This window comes from Pygoscelis adeliae, unplaced genomic scaffold, assembly GCF_000699105.1.
Source record: "Pygoscelis adeliae isolate BGI_AS28 unplaced genomic scaffold, ASM69910v1 Scaffold121, whole genome shotgun sequence".
Taxonomy (NCBI): Eukaryota; Metazoa; Chordata; class Aves; order Sphenisciformes; family Spheniscidae; genus Pygoscelis; species Pygoscelis adeliae.
Window position 1 is genome coordinate 9,417,733 of NW_008824359.1, and position 20,066 is coordinate 9,437,798.

The 20,066-nt window shown below is 48.8% G+C and overlaps 1 protein-coding gene across 1 annotated transcript in view; it reads left to right on the forward strand.

Annotated features, from left to right (window-relative positions):
- Window positions 1-20,066, forward strand: part of NCOA1 (nuclear receptor coactivator 1) — a 130,157-nt gene that overhangs the window by 58,610 nt on the left and 51,481 nt on the right. The window contains 2 exon segments of the mRNA XM_009319764.1: window positions 7,668-7,774; window positions 11,690-11,856. Of these exon segments, the coding sequence (XP_009318039.1) occupies window positions 7,689-7,774; window positions 11,690-11,856 (253 nt within the window). The 5' untranslated portion in view covers window positions 7,668-7,688.

Consider the following 20,066-nt stretch of genomic DNA (forward strand, 5'->3'; position numbering starts at 1 on the left):
TCTTTCCCTTCTTTTTTATGTTTTCTAGGGATCATGCAGAGAGCAAGCATAGAGCTGGCGTGCGGCTGGCCTGTGCTTTCATCCTTAAGGAATTCGCTTGGATGTGTGTATTTTTGTTACCGTATGCAAAATTCCCTTTGGCTGAATAGGTTCCATTTTATGGGTTGTACAGCCCGTGTTACCTTTCCAAAGCAAACGATTTCTTGTGGGCAGAAGGTGATGGAGAAGCCTGGATTTGGAGAGCAAAGCTTGTCTTCTCCATTATGCAGTATGGAGCAGTTTCTGGTGTGCTCCTTCCCATGGCTGCTCTGCAGAGGACACGGATCTGTAGGACCTGTGGGTGAAGGACTTGATTCTTGGTGCTGGTTGGCCCACCATGGCCACCGTGGGTGGTTGTGAAGCCAAGGGCTACTCTTATTCCCCATGGGCACACCAGCCAGTTGTCATTTCCTACCTCATCTTCTGCAAAACCTTCTGCAGTGGTGAACGCAGGATGGGCTTGGTGCCAGGAGTTCAGTCTTCCACTGGGATGCATTGGGTTTCTCTGTTAGGGGCAGGGAGCAAACCCACTGGGGTCTACAAGGTGGGAAGAGACCTTCAGCTCTGCCCCCATCTCCTCGTTTGGTCCTGAAGAGCAAAGCGCTCCTGGGAGGTTTGGTACCCGGTTGTGGACCGCTGTTGGGTAATGCATGGCTGGGGTGCTCGCTGCGTGCCGGGGCTTTCCATTTCCAGGGTGCCCTTCACAAGAGGATTCAGAGGACTTTGTAAATATTAAGTCAATTAATTCCCAGGGAAATATTAAGTCAATTAATTCCCAGGGTTTGCCAGCACTTGGGGAGCTGCTTGTTCGATAGTCAGGAGTTTTCCATCCTTGTGTAAAAAAGAAAAAACTGCGTGTGTTGATGGCGTCTGACCCAGTAAACAGCTTGGAAGAAATTAAATTAAACCCTGACATTTTGTTCCCTGCGTCACATCCCCAAAATCCAGAGCCTGTGCGTGCCCCCCTTGCCGGGAGCACCGGTGCCATGCTCCCCGGGCTGCAGCTGTCGTCCGTGCTGCGGGAGGGTCTGGACCCACAAGACTTTGGTTTGTGCCTCTGCTTCCCTCTGCGACCTAGGAAGAGTCCCTGTCCCCCTGCAGCAGCCCCCCGAGGGATGGGAATAATGAGGCACAGAAGTGAAATTCATCTTCAGAAAGATTTTTAGCTGTGAGAATGTTAAATCTTTCATAAAGTTAATCTCTTCCACGTCAGTCGAGTTTTTGATCGGTGGCTTTTAACCTGCGTTGGCATCAGTGATGTTTAAACTTTTTATCTCCCTCATGGCATAGTGGGAGTGGGGATAGAAATGACCTGCCCGGGGCCACCCGACCTGCTGTGGTCCTTTCTCCTCTGTACTGGCGGCAGCGGAAACCCTCTCCTGAAGGGTGTAGGCATCTCACGTGTCCTCCCCGTCCCCTGCCCCGCAGGGCTGGCAGGTGGGTGCGGATGCGGGGAATTGAGACGGCGGGCTTTCGCTCCACCGCGTCCCCGAGCTGACAGCTTTTATTAGCCTGCTGCCTCCACAGAGCCGGTGATAATTAAGATTTCTACACATCCCGCTTATCTCCTAGGAAGGAAAGCAAACACCGGCCCTCCAGGCTGGATGGACGCGGGGGACATCGGAGCATGCTGCTCTCTCCCTGAATTCATCCTCCTCCCCATGTCACGGGCTCTGCCTAAAGAGGTGATGTGAGATCAGGCAGGGTGGATCTCCCCACTGCTTTCACCTCTAGTTTTCCCCAGTGAAAATAACTCTTTTATTCATCACCTCCCTCCTCCTACAGCCCTAATGACCGCGGAGACATGGGTTCAAGGTAGGGTTGCTGCAAGCCCTCCTGGTGACCTTGAGCATTTTCCATCCAGCCTTGACTTGAGCATCATTGTTATTATCATAATGATGGAAGCATCACTTGGTATCGAGAGGGGATGTTCAGGCCAGGGTAGGTAATGGGAACCAAGACAAACCCAGTTGCTCACGCTTCCCAGGCTGTGTAACGCGTGTCGGGTTGGGTGTCCCAGAGCCAGAGGGCCCGTCTGGCAGCATCTCCACCAGGCTCAGGCAGAAGAAGACGGAGGGCTTGCAGGCTAGGTGAGAGGCAGGAGGAAACGAAGCAGGGAAATTGGGGTAGGGTACCAAGAAAAGAGGATTTAGTTGGAAGGCAGATGTATCTGCAGGCTGGAGCGATGGCATATGGATACAGGGATTTCCACACACACACCTCCCAAGGAGTATTGCACAAAACAGATGTGACATTTGTTTTTGAAGACTTTAACCACCAAAAAACCAACATTTAATCAGGACTTTACATCTCTCTCCTTTTTTTATTGGGGATGAGGTCAAAAAAAGAAGTTCTTTTAAAAAAACCCACCCCAAAAGTAACACCACATGCAGTTGGTTAGCAAGTCACTCACTCTTTCTCACCCGTTGCCTCTTCTCTATCCACATCACAGCTTCAGCGTTTCTTCTGTAACCTGCAGAAGTTTAAAAAAAAAATAAAAATTAAGGTTTGTTCTGACCCCGGCGATGAGAGGAGCAACTGATGATGAACTTCTGAGGGGAACAATATAGACGTGTCCTTGCAACACTCCAAGTATGCTCTTAATTACCTCTAATTGAGACTGTGCGCAGATGGGTTATATTTTGATGATAAATAGCTGTAACATGAGGAACTTTTCCAACATTGTCATTTTCTTAAAAACAGCCGATTAATTGTGTCTCTCTCCAGTAGATGTTAGTGTTATTCTGTAAGTGTTTTTTTGGGTCAAATTCATCCAAAATGTGGGAAATACATTTTAGAAATAGGCAGTTCTGTTAGAATTAAGTATTCAGTGGCCAGCTCTGTCTTCTGTGCTGTCAGTGCAAATTACTCGGACTATTTGTGTCTGCTAGAGGTAGCGATGGCCGTCTTTGGGAAGCTATTGGAAATCCGTTGGCATTATTAGGAGAGCAGAAGCATTAAGCCTCAATAATTCACATCTTTTTTCTTTTTTGTTATTTTTTGTTAATATGGAAATGGCATTTGTGTCATGATCCCCAAGGTTGTGTTGGAATATTGATGTTGGCTGGTGCTTCATCCTCTGTGTCAAGGCTCTGATCTCTGCTAGGATATTTGTTAGCATCCCAAAAAGCAGCATCTTCTTCAGGCAGACGCTCCAGTATGGCACGCTGCAGGACCGATGGAAGAGGAGAGAGTATAGGGTTGGAAATCAGAGGTGGTCTACACCTGCCCAGCCGTGGGCAGGTCACTTCAGCTCTTCTGCTTCTTATCCATCCCCCCTCTCCTTTTTTTTTTCTTCTGATTAGTCTCTTTCAGACTAATTAGTCTCGGGTGACCAGATGCAGTGGTACTTTGGGGTGCTGGTAACAAGAGGGGCCAGGGACTGGTGCCGTATCCAGATCAGTGGGGTAAGAACCAGGGGAGCAAGAACAATGTGGATATGAGAATCATCTTTGAGAAGCTCCAAACCTTTGGCCTCGCCGGTGGCTTGAGTTTAGCCCTGGTTTTGCTGGAGCCGGGGAGCTGCAGTCTGCATCACAGGCGCTTGCTTTGCTACTAAACCTGGTGCACGTCGCAGCTTTGCTCGTCAGCACTGCTGCTGCAGGACCACAGGCTTGTGCACTAGCTGCACGCAAGTCCAAGCATGAAGCTGCTGGTTGCAATTATAATATCCATAGTTGTTGAAAAAAAACACTGTATGTTTTGGGTTTGCACCATGACATGGAGTTTCTTCAGGGCAGTGGGTCTGCACCATGCTGTGATGTCTCTCTGGGATGAGGCTTCACCCACGTGCATCCAGAGGAGGCCAAGAGGCCAACACTCTTTGCGTTGATGCAATGCTTGGGTCTTGCTCCTGCCATGGTCAAACGTCTCCCAAGGAGCCCCGGTAAGTGAGCAGCGCCAGTGGGGACACCAGCAGCATTTTATACTGTCCCTTAATATATTTTTTTGGTGGCTTGTGACAGCAGAGGAGCAATCTGTTTAGCAGAGGTCTGCATTGGAGAGCCCCCATATTAAGCCTGGAAACTGCTTCCCCCCCACCCCAGACTGAACTAATTCGCTTGTTTTCGTTACCATCCCGCTGTCCTTCGTGTACCTCTGTTTGCTTTCCTAAGCCAGCAGAATATTAACATTTTTACAAGAAGCCAGTGTTTAGAAATCAGGTTTCTGGTGAAACAGCCCCGAGCGCGGGCAGCGGCAGGCAGGGCTGCCTTTCACCAGCAGCCCAACCCTTGCCCTCGGCGGGGGATGTTGTCCCCTGGTCTTGCCCTGACCCAACAGGGCTTTTGAACCGTGTCATCCCCATTATTTTTAGACCAAATGACATTTTTTGGCTTGTCAGCCCTGGCAAGTTTTGCCATAAAATAAACTACTTTTACAATAAAAAGAAACACTGAGTGTATTACATCAAGGGCTTAACTCAAGCCAAGGATTTCAGCTAAGGCTGCAATGTTGTCCTTATTTCACCTCTCTAGGGCATATGGTCGCTCTTGCCAAGCCACGGTCCCGCAGCGGAGCATCCCGGTGGGACGGTCAACTTTACCTGCCATATCCCTGCTCATTTTTATATTTAATTCAGTTTCTGAGAGGAAAGATCAGGACCTGTCAGAGCAACGCCACTTACGGAGACTCAATGTTTTGGTGAGAGCAAGTTAAACCGTCAAGAGAAGGTTTAAACCCTGGTATGCTTGTCTGAAACCCCAGCGAGCCCTTCTCACCCAGAGCAGATGATGCAGCTCTTTTAGTTTTCCAATTTCTAAATTTTTCAGGAGTTTGCTTTTTTTCCCTTCCTTATATTTGCATTGGCATCGTTCCTTCTTGCAAACATGCCAAAGACGGGGGGGGTGAACTGGGATCTGTGGTCATGGCTAGCTTGCTGGCATCTGCTCCGGGTTTCTGATTTCGGTGGATGAGCTCTCATGCCTGCGGTGTCGATTCCCTGCACTAATATTGCTAAAATGATTTCAGGAACCGCGTTCACCTTAGCACTGGTGACGCAAGCGTTAGCAGAAATGCCTGCATGCTGCTGAAAGACAGACTCTTTACCCGTAGCACTGTGTTCACTTATTTTGGAGTAGAGGCTTTCAACGCTGAGCATGGAGGTGGGTCATTGGGGAACCAAAATGTGTAACACACCCCTGGACACCTGTCGTAGGAGATAACGAAGCTGGTAATGCTGGTTTTTATAGAATGGTTTGGGTTGGAAGGGACCTCTAAAGGTCGTCTAGTCCAGCCCCCCTGCCGTGGGCAGGGACATCTGCAACTAGAGCAGGTTGCTCAGAGCCCCGTCCAACCTGACCTGGAATGTTTCCAGGGATGGGGCATCCACCACCTCTCTGGGCAACCTGGGCCAGTGCTTCACCACCCTCAGCGTAAACAATTTCTTCCTTCTATCTAGTCTCAATCTCCCCTCTTTCAGTTTAAAGCCATTCCCCCTTGTCCTGTCGCTACAGGCCCTGCTAAAAAGTCTGTCCCCGTCTTTCTCATAAGCCCCCTTTAAGTACTGACAGGCTGCAATAAGGTCTCCCCGAAGCCTTCTCTTCTCTAGGCTGAACAACCCCAACTCTCTCAGCCTTTCTCCATAGCAGAGGTGTTCCAGCCCCCTGATCATTTTCGTGTCCCTCCTCTGGACCCGCTCCAACAGGTCCGTGTCTTTCCTGTGCTGAGGACCCCAGAGCTGGACGCAGTGCTGCAGGGGGGGTCTCACCAGAGCAGAGCAGAGGGGCAGAATCCCCTCCCTCGCCCTGCTGGCCACGCTGCTGGTGATGCAGCCCAGGATTCGGTTGACTTTCTGGGTTTTAATACGAACACTGGGGTCTTCAAGCAACCAGGGAGCGGAGGAGATGCTCACGGCTGTGTCCATCCCTCTGCACTGTTCTGAGGTCAGGAGGAGCTGGTCTGCAGATGCGGTTTGGGACTCAGAGGACTTTCAACAGCTGGTGGGACTTTAATCATCACCTGTCTGAGCACGAGATGAGCCAGCACCAATAGCTTTTGATGAGCAGCCGCCTTGTGCCAGGCTGGGCAGTGGGTGGGAGATGCTGGACCACTGAAAGCATCCCACCGCGCTTTTGGGTAGACTGAATAAAACATGGGGGGAATCTGGACTGTGGGAACTGTGGATGTGCCTTCTAGGGTTTGTTTTATCACAATCCGTCAGCAGTTTAATCCTCGTTAAAATTCCAGCTTTTAGAAAGTAATGGAAGAAATGAAGGAAATTAAGTTTAAGAACTTCATCCTTTCACTCTCTAAACTACTACCTTCTTGTCCATGATCCCATTGCTTTATTTCTCAGGGATTGTATCTTCTCACAATGATAAACATTTCCAAAAATTCTAAAATAAATAAAGAATTTGGAAGGTGGCATTATCCAATATTGAGTTATTGTGGTTACTGAATGAAAAATCACTGAACGACTTTAGCAAAGCAAGGGAAGCAACGTGCATAGCTGATTTCTTTTCTGGAGAAGCTCTGTCCCTTGATTTGACGTGTTGTATGAGGTTTTGACCCTGTCCTATAGATGTGTTTAGTCCCCTTTAGGCAGTTGGAGGGGACTGGCTGTGTTCTTGGGTCGGAGAGTGTCACGGTCTTTGGTCAAACCTCTTTAACATCCTTTAAGGTGAAGTATCCAGAAAGAAGCCTTAATTGGCTTTCTTGCCCTTATTGGGCTTACATAGTGTTTTATTCAGTTAAATAAAAATATATAATTCATTGTTAAGGAGCATTAACATGTGGGATACTACAGTCTTCTAGTCCTCATGACTTCTGGACCTTCTTTGGTTGCTTAGACCTCTCGTTTGCCTTAGCATGGAGTAGTTTACCCAACATCTGTTGAAATTACACCCTAAAAATAAGGCTGAAATATCCATGTGTTGGAGAGAGCTGGAACCCAGGAGGTGCCCAGTGTTGGGACTGGCCAAGGACCGGCTGTGGTGGGAAGCTCTCTGCCAGGAGCAGGTTGGGGCTGGGAGGACCATGCGTGGGAGGCAGCCTCAGCGGGAAGTGGGGAAGGGGTTCGTGGGAGGGTGTCGCATCCCGTTAAGAGATGAGTCAGTTTGCAGCTCTAATTAAAGCCCAGGCCATGTGCTGAGGGGAAAGGAGGTGGTGGGGGAGCAGGAGTGCAGACACAATGCGAGGGGTGGAGCGTCCTCTGCCAGCCGTGAGTCAGAGGAACTGGGGGGGAGATGACAGAGGAGCTGAAGATGGACTGAAGGAGAAGCTTGCAGGAAAGGGAAACAAAACAAAAGCAATCAAACACACTTATACAAAGCATTGAAACGGGCTGTGTTTAGATAGTTGTTGAAATGCTGTAAGGCCAAGAAGCTAAAAATTGCAGGGATACGGGGAAGAGCTCAGTCTGTGATGGGATGGTGGTGCTGGCTGTGAGGGCTTGCTTGGCCAAATGGTGACCAGGGGACACCAAAAGGAGGGTAACGTGATCGTGTGTTGTCTTCCCTTCACACCGTTTCCTTCACAAATGAAGCATCAATTCAATAAGAAAGATTTGCGTTGCGTTAGTTACCTCTTCAGAGGTCACTTGGTCCATGTTTTCTGGCTGTGGCACGGAGGAACCGCTCCTCCTGCAGCTGCAAAAACCTTGTCCTTACCCTGTCTGTCTTCGGTTCCAGGTGCAAAGTAGGTCAACCAACATGAGTGGCCTTGGGGACAGCTCAACGGACCCTGCCAACCCCGACTCTCGGAAGAGGAAAGGCTCGCCCTGTGATACAGCCCAGAGGTATGTGCGCTGCTCCCAGTCGGTCCCCTGCCGCGGCTACTTTGTCATTCCTACTGCGTCGCTCCGTCCCGTCTGCTCGAGCAGATGGAGCCGGGTTTCAGCCACTCGGAAACGTTCACACTTCCCACCAGAACTTCGCTTTGCTTTTAGCGGTGGCTGCAGTGGAAGATGGAGCATGATGGAAATGCGGCTCCCCATCTGCTCTGCTTGTTGTTAGGTGGCAAATGATGATTAGAGGCTTGTTATCAAAGTTAATGTATTGATTTTATAAATTGAGAGCGCTCAGAGCATCAGGAAAGCTTTCTTGGGGTAAATTTGGGGGAGATACTTCCGCGAGGTCTGCAGATCATCCCAAGCCTTCTGCCTCTTCATGCCAGATTCCCAAGAAATCTGTGTTTTTGTAATATTCAGAAACTCCAGTGGAGACCCTCTTGCTCCATGGTGCAATTACAGAACAGAAAATATTTCTGTCTGAAATATCTTCATTTCTGTGTGCTCATGCAGACTGCTTCAAAGCTCAGCTCACTGCAGAAAGGCATCTTTTGCTTATGACCGAGCCTTCCCATCCCAGCTACCTTGCCACCTGATTTATGACTACAAAGTCCTAGATAGAGGCAGTTGTGATCTCCTTCCACGGGCTTTTCCAGGCTCCCTGTAAATCCTGTGCATCTTTTTCCATGGTGATATAGTCTGTTAGTAAGGATGAACGTACGGTGCTGCTGCTGACGTGGTGTCTCTAATGCCTGGGATGCTGTTTTGCTCATTGTCACAGAATATCGATGCACTGAGCAAACCCCAGGTGTATGTTCTGTCACTTACAGCTCATACATGATATTCTAGACAATAAATGTAAAGGCTACGGTGTTCCAGTAGAGAGACATTAAGAGGTTGTTTGAGGAGTTCTGTTTATTGCGGTTTTTGGTTGCAACATCTCCCTTCTGTAAGAGTTCACACACCTTCTTACAGAGGCTCTGTGGTTCATGGCTTAGCTGTGCCATTAAAGGAGTAATAATTGCAGAACATGTTTTGATAGCACTTGTAGCTGTCTTATTCCTAACAAATACTTCTGTAATCATGTGAAATATTTCCCCTTTCTGGCTGAGTCATTTGAGTCAGGGCTCTGCAGCCCTCGCTGCTGTCTCCAGGCTGGTCTCAGAGCCGGTCCTCGCCCCAGAGGTGAGTGTGGGGTGAAACTGTTGGTCCTTGGGTCCAAGCAAGGTGGGCTTGGATGCCTCTTCTTGAAGGAACTGCTCTCCAGATGGATGAGGACACACCTGGCTTTGCTTCATTTGGTCTACCTTTGGAAAGCAGATCTCTTGTGGTTTGTTTCCTAACCCCTAAGCACCCCAAGAAAGCCTTCTGTTGCCGACACCAGGGGTCTTTCAAAATACGAGGAACAAACTGATTGTACAGAAGCAGAAACTTCTGGATGAAGGATTCTCCTTCCTTGTCCAAGCACAACGAGTTTTTACATCCACAGAGCACCTACAAGCAATTTCGGAAGGGTTGACTCAAATACTTGTCATTGGGTTGGCCATCCAGCCCTGAACACTGGAGCTGAAGGATTTTACCAAAATCCAGAAGAGAAGTCCTCACCAGTGCTGTGTCTTCCTTTCAGACCATCTCCCGACTTGCAGCCGCCACGGGGAGGGACCTCATCCTCCTCCCTGGGCTGGCCAGAGTCCTCTGTAACGTACTCCGGAGCAAAGTGAACTTCAAAACTCCTTTGTTAAAACCTGGAAGGTTTAACTATTGCTTTTGATGATACTTGGGAGTCATAAAGAGCAGCCCACTGCTGTAATATTCTCATGATGCTTTTATGTAAGGAAAATTGGCCAATTCTCCCTCCTACAATTTGAAAGTTGCCACAGCAACAGCGACATTAAGGGTTTTCATGAAATGAGCTCACCCACAACAGAGGGAATTTTTTTTCTCTCCCCTCTGCTGTTGCCTTTTGGTTCGCAGGGAGAGTTAGGAGTTAATTTGACCTTAACTTAAATACTCGCCCAGCTCCTTTGAGAAGCATTTGCCTGCCCATTGCCAGGGAGCGTGACAGCGGCTGGACCCAGCACTTCTGCAGCAGGCGGACATCCAGCCTACCTCCATGAAGCTCTTTTTGCTGCCTGTGACCCCTTAGCACCCATTGGCAGCTGCCTGCTGGGGCAGCGAGGGCTCCTGCGCCCACCCGAGCCCATTGTGAGGAGTTTCCAGGTCGCACAGCATGTCTCCCGTGGACTTCACGAGATCGGTGGCCCGAGCAGAAACACGGCTTGTGTTCTCCACACCCACAGCTGGCTTTGCCTTTTCTTTTTCCTTTCTTTTTTGATTCTGCTGCTCCACTGAGTTAAAGGAGGGTGAGTCATTCCTGTTGCTCCTCTGGGCAGTCACACTACCTGGAGAGACATGGGCAGGAGGAGAAGCGAGGTGATGGAGAGTAAACTTGGGAGGCAAGGGGAGGTTCATCACGGAGGCTCATCCCTGTGGTCATCAGGTGTTTTCACATGAGAGCAAGTTTAAGCAGCAGTAAAATGCCCAAGAGACAACACCTACCTGTCAGACCTGGATATTGAGCTAATAAAGTGGCTGGAATTAGGAAAAAATAAAGAAACATCTGTGCAGCCTACCTGAGGAGCTCCTTAGAGGGGAGGGCTGGTGTTGTCTCGGCCCCTTTTGGACAGATAGGGTTTCTAAAGGGTCTCTACAGAGTTATCAGAGTATACTCATGCTCTGGTTGGCTTGCATTCTCAGCAGATAAAATAACCAAACCTCTTCTTGAAGCCTTCAGCTGTTAGCGGAGCTTGTTTGGCCACATAGCACAAGCCAGAGCACGTCTGTGGTGGGACACAAATCTCCTACCGAGCTGGAATTTTGGAATCAGCTTTTGTAACCAGTGTTTTCTCAGCCCCTCTGTGAGCGGTGAGGCCTCTCCGAGGCCAGAAACATCTCACCATGCCCACAGGCATCTCAGCAGCTTCTCGGTGTCTAGTAAATAATAGGGATTCTCAGGCAATACTTCTTATGTAGAGTGCTGGGCGTCCTGAGGAGGTTGTAACAAAAAATTAGGTGGTTTATTGAAAACCAACCTGATAAAAGGCATCGCAAGCGGTGTAGAGCCGTGTCGGGCATTTTGAGCTGTCCTCATTTCATCCCATGGTTGAGGTAGTGGAAGGTATTTAGGGAAAATGTGTCTCTGTGTGTCTGTCCTGTATGCACAGTTTGTTTTGGTGGCTTTGATGCTTATAATGCCTTTGGTAAAGGAATATGTTACAGTGTCGAGGGTGGCTTCAGTGATGGCCACGTCATAGCACGTAAATAATATATTCTCAATTCCCAGAATTTAGAAATCGTTGATGGGAGAGCGTTGGGCTTCTGCAGTGGCCGGGAGCTAAAAGAAAAGCTGCTTTCGCTGGGACAAAAAGGTTGATCTCATGAATATTTTTCATCTTCCTCTTGTCACCGTTGGTTCAGATTTTCACTTTGGTGAACTCCGGTGGATGTTGTTAACCTTTATGTGTGAATTTAGGATTAAGCTTGGCGACAGCTGGAATAGTGGCTGTGGAAAAATAAGAGGCTGTATATAACTATTTTTGATTATTTTTGTTATAACTCATTTATAACTATTTTTGAGAGGAAGGCAGAGGCCGGAACGTTAGAGGTCTGTTTTTGTTGGGGGTGCCTGGCTAGCCCTATGTATCTACCGTGGCATTAATTTTCATTATTTTTATATGCATACAAATATACAAAAGCCTGAAGGAACTCCCAAGTATTTTGGAGATACTGGGATTATAGCATGGCCATCACTCCAGCCAGTAGTTGTATTTTTGGGTTCTTTGTCCAGTGCCCAGGTGTGACTAGACTGAGCAGTAGGAAAAAATCATTAACGTGACTTTTAATTTTTTTTTCTTTCTCTAACAGCAATGAAAAGCGGCGACGGGAACAGGAGAACAAATATTTAGAGGAGCTGGCAGAGCTGCTGTCTGCAAACATCGGGGACATCGACACTCTGAGTGTCAAACCCGACAAATGCAAGATCCTAAAAAAGACGGTTGATCAGATCCAGCAGATGAAGAGGTTGGAGCAAGGTAAGGCGGCAGCCTCCTGCCTTGGCTTGTCGGGAAGCTTCAGAGTAGGAGCGTTCTCCTGGTACCCTTCAGACACTAAATTGTGGTAGATAATCGTGACTTAATTCATGAAAAATCATGACATAATGGTTCCATTTGCAACAGTTTTCCTTCTCCTGCTGTTAGGAAAGCGTTGATACAAAAGGGTATGCTTTGCCCTCATTGCTCGGCTTGTCCAAGACGCCACCTTTGTTTCTGGTGCAAGGTGGCACTTTACTCTGTGTTTGTGATTCATCCTGAAATTATTCCTTAGATTAAAATAATCAGAAGTGCTTGTTAAGCTTTCAGGATCAGGCCCATTAAGTGCTTATCGGCAACACTGCTATTAACTGCGTGCAGAAACCCCATTTTATAGCTGGGTAAGGTGAAGGACAGACAGCTCTGCTACACGCTGTGCAAGACTTGGTGAAGAACCATGCATCCTTGTCAGATCAGTTCTCCTGCCAACCAAGCAGATTAGAGGAGGCATTAATCCACCTCCTGCCAGTGAATATGGCTCTGTAACTGGTAAACGGAGAAGGGATGCTTGAGAAGGCATATAAAGGTTAAAATTGACCCCAAGTGTCAACTCATAGACTGAAATGTAGAAGTCCAAAGGGCTCAAGCGATGCACAGGAGAAGGGGTGAGGTGTATTAAGTGGGGGGCAGGACTTTTTCAGGTCCTTGTAACCCCAGCATCCCTCCTGGAGCTGCTGCAGGTGGGTTCCAGCTTGCTCTGCATCGTGCCCTCTATAGGCTGCCCATCTCGTGCGCTCAAATACTTTGTCCTCTGTGCAAATACTTTGTCCTTCATGCAAACGTTTTGTCCTTCGTGCACAAGGTGAATCCTGCTCAGTATTAGCGCTGAGAGCGCGTCATCCGTCAAGCATTGCCTTTGCCAAAGCTCCCACTGCATGCTCCGAGCGGAGCGGTGTTGCCTGAAAACAGATGTTAAATTTTTCCCAAACCCCATGGCTGGAACGTGGGTATGCACGCACAGGCTCTCCATAGAATCACAGAATAGTTTGGGTTGGAAGGGACCTCTAAAGGTCATCTAGTCCAACCCCCCTGCCATGGGCAGGGACATCTTCAACTAGAGCAGGTTGCTCAGAGCCCCGTCCAACCTGACCTGGAATGTTTCCAGGGATGGGGCATCCACCACCTCTCTGGGCAACCTGGGCCAGTGTCTCACCACCCTCAGTGTAAACAACTTCTTCCTTCTATCTAGTCTGGATCTCCCCTCTTTCAGTTTAAGCCAGGCATTGCCATAGGTCCTCCCAGCTCGCTATTATTTCAGGCACCGAATTTTGGGGCAAGCACAGTGGCAAAGCATTCGGCTCACGTTGCACAGGCTGCCCAGGCTTCCTGACGAACCAGGGCGACTGCTTTTAGATTTCATTCACGTTGCGCCCGGGCTCTGAAAGGAGTTTGGTAGCGAGTGAGTACGCCCAGGTTCCTGCTCGCTGCCACTTCACCGTTCATTAGTTTTCTTGACATTGCACAGCAGGGCTGAACATTAACTAGGACAAGCACTACTTAAAAATATTATGCCCTGAGTTTTGCTCTGTATTGCCGGCTTATCTAGTGCGGTGCCAAATTACCGAAGAAAAGAAACTTCACCTGTATTTGTTTTTAGCAGTTTACTGCGAGAGCATGTTGCATGAGGAGGTAGGAAAAATATGGCAAAAAGTCAGAATATTTGTGGCCAGAGGCAATTTTCTGTCCTTGTCATTATATTGAGTGTTAGACGTCATGTTTCCCTGCCCGTGTCCTTCCTCCTCCTCCTCTCTGTTTCTCAGCCATAAACCTGATTAATAATTGCTAACTGTTGAGGGTGTGGTTTTGCTGCTGAAGTATTGTGAACGGCGACGTATCCTGCAGCGTTGGCCGTGCTCTTTCCAATGCTCCGTTAGGAAACCCACCTGGAGACGTGATTTCACGTAACAGAGAGGAGCCGGGGAGTTTGGACTTTGCAGTGGTGTGTTACAGCGGGCTCAGGATGTCCCAGCAAATGATGCTGTTCAGCCCAATAATAAGCAAAACTCATGAGCGCTGGGAAAAATGATGCTAAACCTCGTAGCAGAGCAGATCTCAGTGAAAAAACAGCCAACGTCCTGTTATTAATTTAATTTGGAAAATGTGCCAGGCGTAGAGCTGGGGAGCTTGGGAGGGGGCAGGTGGCAGCACAGGGGGAGTGGCCGGGGGGGCAGCCTCACCCCCGCTGCCAGCCCTGGAGGGTTTGGAGGTTGCATCCCACCGGCTCTCCCCCCTCCTTGCACGTCCGCCGCAGGTTGTCCTTGGTTTTAACCCGCAAAGGGGTGGAGGAGCCGGCAGAAGCTTGCAGATGGATCGCACGCAGGGGCTGAGCCCTCCCTCCCATCCCCCTGCCTGCTGGGCTGCTATTTAAAGTATGAAGCAAATGCGTTTAGAAAAGATTCCTAGGTCTGGACACTTTCCAATGTTAGTAATGTACAGTTGGCAGAACAAGCGGTTTGCGGCTGTGGCAGCAACCTGAAATTCATCTGCCAAGACAGCAATAAACGCAGCGGAGGAAGAGGCCAGACAGTCAATTTTTCAGCCTTTGTCCGTCCCGCAAAAGTTTTTTGGATTTTTTTGAGTTGAGTGGTTTGAGTGTTGGAGCCCTGAACGGTGCCTGCGTGCTGTCGATCGCCGGGGAAGGAGAAAAGGCCACCGATGCCTCCTGGGCGGTGTGGAGGTCAGCAAGGAGAAGAACTCTCTGAGCATCTTGCCTGGGCTTCGCGGGGCAGCGGTCCATCTGTGCGGACCTCCCTCCCCTTTGCCTTCAGACTAGTGTCTTGCCCAGCAAGACACGGATGCTGGAGGTCCTGTCCTGGGGTGGGTCCTCTGCTGCAGAGCCATGCCATGATACAGAGCTGATGTCCATCCATCACACGGAGGTGAGCTCGCCCAAGGTTGTTTTAATTCAGAGCAGTGCTGCCGCGATCAAAACCCGACGGATGGAGGCAAGCTGGACAGCTTCGCTGCTCAACGTGCGTCGCTCTTTGGCTTGTAGGGTTAGCAGAGGTGGTGTAAAGGCCGTTAGAAGAAGCCGTCAGGGCAGCGTGGTGGTGCTGTGATGGAGTCAAGAGGCTGCAGGACGGGGAGGAGGCTCAGTTGCCACTGGGAAGGCGGCCAGTGCATGGTTACAAATGCAAAAATAAGGCATCTTGGTCATACAGGAGAGTACAGAAATGAGCAGAGATATTGGAAAAACTGCATTGATGCACGGACCACCGCTTGTTTTTTTCTTTTTCTGTAAAATGATGTAATACTTGGTGCCTACCCTGCAAGTGCTGTGGAGGTTGGGGTCACCACTGCCCCGAGGAGAGGCAGAGCCTCGGCATCCAATGCTCCTGCAACGCCAGGCTCTGCGGTGGCGGGCAGGCTCCAGAAAGGTATTGCCTTTTTTCCCCCGGATGATTTTTTTAGTTGAACGCCCTGGTTTTGGGAGGGTGATAACCTTTGGTTTATGGAAGGGGTGATGAGCAGTGTGCAGAGATCTGACGGAGATGGGAGGCGGCAGAGGGGTCATCTCGTCTCCCTTGTAGAGCTCCCAACTTTGGCAGTGTCCTTTTTAAGATGAAGCCAAGTCTTTTCCCAAAAGCCCTCACAACTGATAGGCTGCTTAATTTCCTTCCAGAGCAGGAGTATAAATGCCGCACCTTAATAGAATAAATCAAATAGTATTGAGCTTTTCATTACGCCACCTACAAACTCAAACAGCCGCAGAGGGTTGCCCTTGAAACACCTCCTAAGGCATCGCAAGTGACTCTGCCACCGCCAGCGTCCAAGGGACCTCCTTCCCCCCGTCCTTCCTGTATTTGCTCATCGCTGCTCGCTGGCGGTCTCTCCCGCTGTGCCGCCGTATGTTTGGCTTCTGCGGGAATCGGTGCGCAGAGCCGGCAGCTACCTGGTCCAGGAGCAGCCGCGGCACGGCTCCCGGCCCCGCCAGGACGCGTGGGGCGATGCTCATGAGTTTCTGGTCCTGCGAGGTCCAAAAGCCCCAGCAGATTTACTTTGTAGTTGCCAAAATAAAGGATTTATTCCGTGTTTGCTTGGATTTGTACAGCTTAACTTCTCTCATGAAGGACCCCGAGTCGCTGCTTGCCTTTCCAGTGCAAGGCTTCTTATGGCAATGGAGGGTCATATTGACCCCATGTACGACACCTTCAGCCCCAGTGAAGTCTGGCTTTTCGGTGGTGGAGCTGCTGAATTTATTCTTATAGATGTATAAAGAAAAAAAAATTCAGATCTTTATTAATGCAGTTTTACTCTGTAATAATGCTACAGAATAGTGACCTGATTTCAGAGTGTTTTAAAAGGGCACTAGGAGAAGAATTAGCTTTCTTTCCCGAACGTTACTGTGTTAACCTGCAAAGATGACCCTCAATTTTTAAGTTGAGTTACTTTGGGCAGGGAGGGGGAGAAGGCCATTTCTTGAGCCTTTACTTTAATAATTTTCAGGGGGTTTAGGGATAAGAGCATTTCTGTCTCTTCTCGGACCACACAAAAATTCCACAACTTGTTCTTCTACTGCGTGGAGGTGTCCTCTTTCAGGTCCAACAAAACCACGGAGCAGTTGTGTCCTCCTGGTGTCTTTTTATTTGTTTTTTTCCTGAAGTGTGGCCATAATAAGACGGGCTCCTTCAGGCAAGTTTGTGCTCCTTTGTCACTGGGGCACATCAACCCAAAAAGAAGAGGACCCTTAATCTAAGACCACCCCCCATTTGGAAGTTAACCTACTTGGGGAAGTAATTTTCCTTTTGGGTAAATACAGCAAGTTAATTAAGTGAAGTATATGAAATAATTATTGATTTTGGCTGTTCTGTTGCATACGATCATTGGGCTGTCAGTGGCTTGCCTTTAATTAAGTTTCCCTGCTGTCTTGTCATATGCTTAGATTTGGCCCTGGATTTATTTTGTGATATACATGTACAGCTTCTAGCGCAGAGATGTCCTGGGTCCTCAGTAGGACGTAAGGAAGCCTCTTCAAAACGAATGCTGAGTTTCTTCTTGGGTTTGGGAATGCCAACACATGGTGAGCTTTAAAAAGAGAACAAAAAAGCCTTGGCTTTGTATTTCGCAGTGGTGAGAAAATGGTGAAGTGGTGGCTTGGGAAGAGGCTTCTCCCACAGCCTGCGACGGTGGCATGAGGTTTTGGGAGGAGGAGAGGAGGAGACCTTGTCCTCGGGCGCTGAGTCAAGAGCCCCTTCTTGTCCCAGCAGCCGAGTGATGTGGTACGTTATTAAAGATCATAAAATTACTCCCATAAAACCACAAAGCGAGTAATTGCGTGCAATGTGTGGAAGCAAGTCGCAGAGCCGAGGCCCCTTGGTGAGCTTTACCCCAAAGCAGAGGAACCCAGTGCAGAGCAATTAAAGGCTTTCAGCTGGTTTCTTCTGCCCAGGTCCAGGCTCCCACATTACCCTCAGTCCACATGCAGGGTTTTGCGTCCGCAGCCCCTGGGGACAGACCTCTACATGGACTTTCATTAGCTTTGAGGAAGTATCTAGCCCAAGTCCATGTTACTGAGTCTGCAAAGGAGCTGGACATCTCCAGTGCGGGAGTGGAAGGAGCCTTTGGGACCTTCTCCCTCACTTGGCTTTGTTTTGCCAAGATAATGTAGTTAAAGTCTTTAGGCTTGTCTTTTTCTGTTTAGGATCCTCCTAAATTGTCTGCATATCCTTCTTTCACCGACTCCAATTTGAACGCATCTTTCTTGACTTGCATTGAATCACAGGCAGTATTTCCAGTTTCTGATTAAACTTCTCAGGTCCTTGGAGCTGCTGCCTCCACGCCACCAAGGGCAAGTACCTTCTGCATAACGTGCTCTGCCTTGTTTATGCTTGCATTATTTCTTGCATTTTATATTTTTGAATACTCTTTCATTTCAGCTCTTCCCTCTCCCCATATTGTAATCCAGTATCCTCTTGGAGAAGTCTAACATTTCACTTGGGTGCTGGCAAACGCTCTGGCTGGCTGGAACCATCTCATTTCCGTAAAGCTTATTTCCGTTTCTGATAATGTTGTTGTTTGACAAATGGGCTCAAAGGAGGGTCAGCTCTGGGATCAGCCCGGGTTGCTGAGGGCTTTACCCAGTTGGGCTTTGGAAGCCCCCAAGGATGGAGAAGCACAAGTGCTCTGGGCAACCTGCTCCAACACTTGGCTGACCTTGTGGTGAACAAGATTTTCCTCCTATCCCACCTGAACATCTCTTGCTTCACTTGCACCCATTGCTTCTCATCTTCTCACCATGCATCGCTGTGAAGAGCCTGGCTCCATCACCTCCATAACTTCTTGTAGGCATGGGCAGGCTCCTGTCAGGTGCCCCAAAGCCCTTCCCTTGGCCTCTGGTCTCAGAATCAGTGCTCCAGTCCTGACCATCTTGGTGGCCTCCACTGAACTCACTCCAGTTTGTCTTACACTGGGGTCCCAAAACTGGACGCAGTGTGTGGCGGTGGTCACCTAGGTGTGGTGCCCAGGCTGGCCATGCAGATGGAGCAGGTTGAAGACAGGAGCCAGTGGCCACTCTGCGAAGTACAGGTTGCCATCAGGAGAGCCAAGGGGGAGGGAGGTCCCAGGGACTCTGGACGCCGGGGATGTCCGGCTGCATTCCCAGATCACATCTGAGCTCCTTCCTTGGTGGCCTGGAGAGCTGCCCAGGGTGAGTGTTGCTGCCAGGAGGGCAGGACGACAGCACGCCATCACTGCTGCCTTTCTGCCTTGCATGCAGAAATTGAGATAAACTTCAACTATTAGATTCAGAGAATTCAGGTGTAATTTTTGGTAGTTTTTATGTGCTGAGTCAACACGGAGGTCCTGCAGTGGACCCAGAAGAGGACACCTTCATGCAGTGGAAGAACAAGTTGTAGAGTTTTTGCATAGTCAGAGAAGAGATGGAAACCCCATTACTTGGAAAATCATTAAAGATCTTCAAGAAATAGCCTGAGCTCAAAGTATCCCAGCTTTCAAGGCCAGCGATGTATTATAAACAGAAATTTAGGTCTAACATTTGAGGTTTGACTGAAGAACAAAAGCAAGCAGCAGGGTGGCGTCTGAGGAGCAATGTAAGTGGAAATGTCTCCGGGAAATGGAGTAAATGAAAACCGCTTTAAGGGGTTTACATTAATTAAAGGATTTTTTTAATTAATTAATTAAAACCACATTAAGGTTTGTGTCAAATCTAAAATTAGATTGGAATATCTTCAGGCTACAACTGTCAGCCTGGTGCTGTAGTCTCCTCTTTAAATGCATTGACTTTATTGGAGTTATCCTGGTTTTGTTTGCTTCAAGGGAGGTCAGAAAAGGGGAGCTTTGCTTTTGCCTTAGGGCGGTGTTTTGCAGACTCTGGGTTCTTCTGCCTTCGTCCCTGTGGTCAGGAAGGACCTTCTCGGCCAGCGGCGCTGGCGCCAGGTGTTTGCAGGTGCTGGGGAGGAAAGCTCTTTCTTCATCCCAAATCTGGTGGTTGGATTAACTCTGATGGAGTAGCTCGTGCTACTAGAGGGAGGGATGCGCACCGCTTTCATCCCATCTCAGTGGCCAATTTTTCACTGTATGTTAGAGGGCTACAGAGAAAGAAAAACAACCAAACCCTGGAGGCCAGATCAGACATCAGCAGGGAGGGAGAATTCCTCCTTGGCTTTGGTAGGTGCCCACTGAGAGCCCTCAAGTGTGAGGCTGATCCAAAGTAAACAGAGTACAAACAGATCCAGTCCTTTTAACTGTTCAACTTCATCCTTCCAGGAATCCTTCTGAGAGCCTGAAGAGGATGAAACCACTTGCTCATTTTCGGTGGAAATGAGTTTCGGATCATTTCTGTGCCAGTGTTGCCCTTTAATTTGGTTTATTCTTCCTTCTCTTTGGTAATTACCCCCCTTCCCTAATGTATTCTTATGAAGTTGTTGCTCTTGTTCTTACCTTCGCTTGACTTGTCCGACAAACAAAGCTCTCCCGGGATCTTGGTGTCAGATAGTTATGCATTTTCTTTAAACAACCCAACAGCTCTTTTCTGTACTTCTTCCAACTGAACATCATTTTTTCTTGAGTGAATTGGCCCAGACTGTCACGATTTTTCTTACCAGATCTTACCAGTATCGTTAGGTCGTTGCTGGTACCACCCCTGGTATGCTGGAGGTAACGGTTGTTGTCTCCTCTTGTCACCTCCATTAAGG